Below are 2,612 nucleotides of genomic sequence, written 5' to 3'. Positions count from 1 at the left end.
ATCTGCATCACATACAGGCCTATATGAAATCCACTTTCATTGAAACTTAGCATTAGTTAGAATAAACGTATTGCTTTGTAGACACTAACTAAGGACAGTAGTAGTGATCGTACTTTTCTCAGTTGCCCACCCATTGCGTTTCAGAATTTCAGAGATGAGTATAGCAGTTGGAATAGCTGAATTCAATTAAACAAAAAATACAGTTAGAAAACAAGAAAGAATGGATCGCAATTCAAGAAAGAAAGGAACATATTTAATCTTCTAAAATTCCTGTATCTTCATTCTTAATTGCTTTTTCCACAATCAGTGAAGTAGTTGTACTCCATGGTTCATATTGAAACACAATGATAATTTTCCTGATGGAACCTAATGGAAAAAGAAGTAATGTGGTAATAAGGTGCAGAAAGAAAAGAAAGCAGAGAAGTAAAAGAAATCGATACCCATGCCTAGTGCGCAGAGAGCGACGTCATTGTTCTGCTTTATATACCTCTGCATCAGCAAAAAAATACAGATAAATATAAGGTATTTGAATCTAATTCTATCTATATATGAATTGAAGACGTTATATTATCATTGGATTGCAAATTGCAGTAAGGTGAACGATCAGTAAGAAATCAAATCAAGAACGTACAAGAATCACTACAAAGCTAAACTAATCCAAAACCGAAACAGATTGATTCAATGTAAAAATAATGAAACCGAAAATTAAGTGAAGGTGAACTCGAAGAAAGATACCTTAGAAAGGTTGAGGTAGAAATCGAGGCGTTTCTTGGTTTTGGAAACCTGAATGCGAACGATCTTCTTCTCCTCCTTTTCATTACGACGATGATTCGCCTCGTTGTTGTTCTCAGCACTAACAGCATCAGCACTCAATATCACCTCCATTATTGCAACTTGCGAGCTCTCTCTTCCTTCGCGTGCGCTTTTCCTCTCTCTTTCTCAGCGACTATTGTTGAACTCAACTTTCGTAGTTAGCTAGCTACTCTCTCCGATCTCTTTATCTCAGCTCAGAACTCAGAAGCTTCTTCAACAAGAAATGCACGTTCCATCAAGTGATCACTAATCTCTTATAGTGCCTTTCAGTTATAACTTCTCAAAACCATACCTATCACACTGCGACGCGTGTCCATTTTTTCCCTCCATCTTACTTTGGCCGTTATGGATTTTTTTCTTACTCTTTGGCGGTTAGCTCGTCATCGCCATTCTTTATTAAATTACTTTCTTCTTATAGTTGGAAACAGTTTTTTTTTATCCTTTTAATTTCGCTTACATTCAGTTACATTAATGAAGAGAAGTGGATATTAAGGATTTACATAATAAAAATTTGGTGAGTTCTATAATACTTTTTATNATCTTTCTTAATAAGTTAGGCCCATGTCAAAGACCTCGTCCTATTCACCTAAAAATTTAACTCCGACTATCTTTACTTATAAACGGATATTAATAAGGGTATACTGTATACATAGGTCAATAAACAAATTTGAAGTAATCTGCGCGTTGCAACTTTGATGAAATAATGCCTTATATTGCATGTGGATTTAAGATCATTTTATTTATTTATTAGTAGATTAATTATTTTGTTAGTTCCTATAGTTTCGCAAAATTTTTAATTAGATTCCTATATTTTTTTTTATTTTAATTAGGTTCTTGTACCATTTTTTTTTTTCAATTTAGTCCCTACATTTCTTTTTCTTTTATTTGAATCATTGCACTAATTTTTTTTTAGTTGGGTCCCTATACAATTAAACTAATTACTACAAAGAGGAACCTAATTGAAAAAAAATTTGGTGCAGGAATCCAATTAAAAGAAAAAAAGTATAAGAATCTAAGTAAAAATTTCACGAAATTATAGGAACTAATGGAGTAATTAAACCTTCCTTGCTAGTATACTAGTATGTAATTCTAACATATAAAACCAATTGTTTTTCAATCAATTCAAACAAACACATTCCATCTGTTATGTAATCAATTAGACTTATCATCACAGCATAATCATTTTAGCATTTCTCAATGTTATTTCACAAAATAAGATAGTAGTACAAATATTTCTCAATTTCAAAACTCAGCCTCAAGTTTGTTTTTACATTGTAGACCACACTCGTATTAAATGCATTTTGTTTTCTTCTCTTTGTTGTTGTAGCCAATTGAGCAGCCAGAATAATTGCCAAATATCCATAGATGATGCATAGTCATGTAGCTAAATAGCATAGTAATATAAACTAACATTGTCCTCCACTGAGAAAAAATAAAATAAAAATACTAACATTATCTCAAGCTATTTAATGTGCCTGTCTTAATATGGCAAGACATGTGGGCATAGCGAGAAAATAATCAAAATATACAACTTAGAATAATGACTCCGCCCATTAAATTGTTTTAACCTTTTCCTCATTTTCAACCAATTAATTTGTTTCATTTTTAAAATTTTCTATTTGGTTATCCTCTGTCTTCTTACCACTTCCTCTTTATCACTGCATCTGTTCTAGCACAACCAGGATTTCTTTCTATATAAGCTTGGAATCTCACTGTTTGAGAGCATCATTGATCAATGAAGAATATAAAGGTTCCCATTTCTTCCCTTGATCAATCTCACTGTTCTAGGGGCCCCTTTT

At 32.4% G+C, this 2,612-nt stretch overlaps 1 protein-coding gene across 1 annotated transcript in view; it reads right to left on the bottom strand.

Annotated features, from left to right (window-relative positions):
* The window catches only part of LOC107641742 (uncharacterized protein At2g34160-like), a 1,688-nt gene extending 495 nt beyond the window's left edge, over positions 1–1,193 (bottom strand). The window contains exons 1-4 of the mRNA XM_016345215.2: positions 736–1,193; positions 441–489; positions 114–176; positions 1–2 (exon numbers count right to left, since the gene is read on the bottom strand). The exon at positions 1–2 is cut by the window's left edge and continues 60 nt beyond it. Coding sequence (XP_016200701.1) covers positions 1–2; positions 114–176; positions 441–489; positions 736–885 — 264 coding nt within the window. The 5' untranslated portion in view covers positions 886–1,193. The remainder of the gene's footprint in view (positions 3–113; positions 177–440; positions 490–735) is intronic.

Source organism: Arachis ipaensis, chromosome B05, assembly GCF_000816755.2.
Source record: "Arachis ipaensis cultivar K30076 chromosome B05, Araip1.1, whole genome shotgun sequence".
NCBI lineage: Eukaryota > Viridiplantae > Streptophyta > Magnoliopsida > Fabales > Fabaceae > Arachis > Arachis ipaensis.
This window is presented reverse-complemented; position numbering and strand designations above follow the sequence as displayed.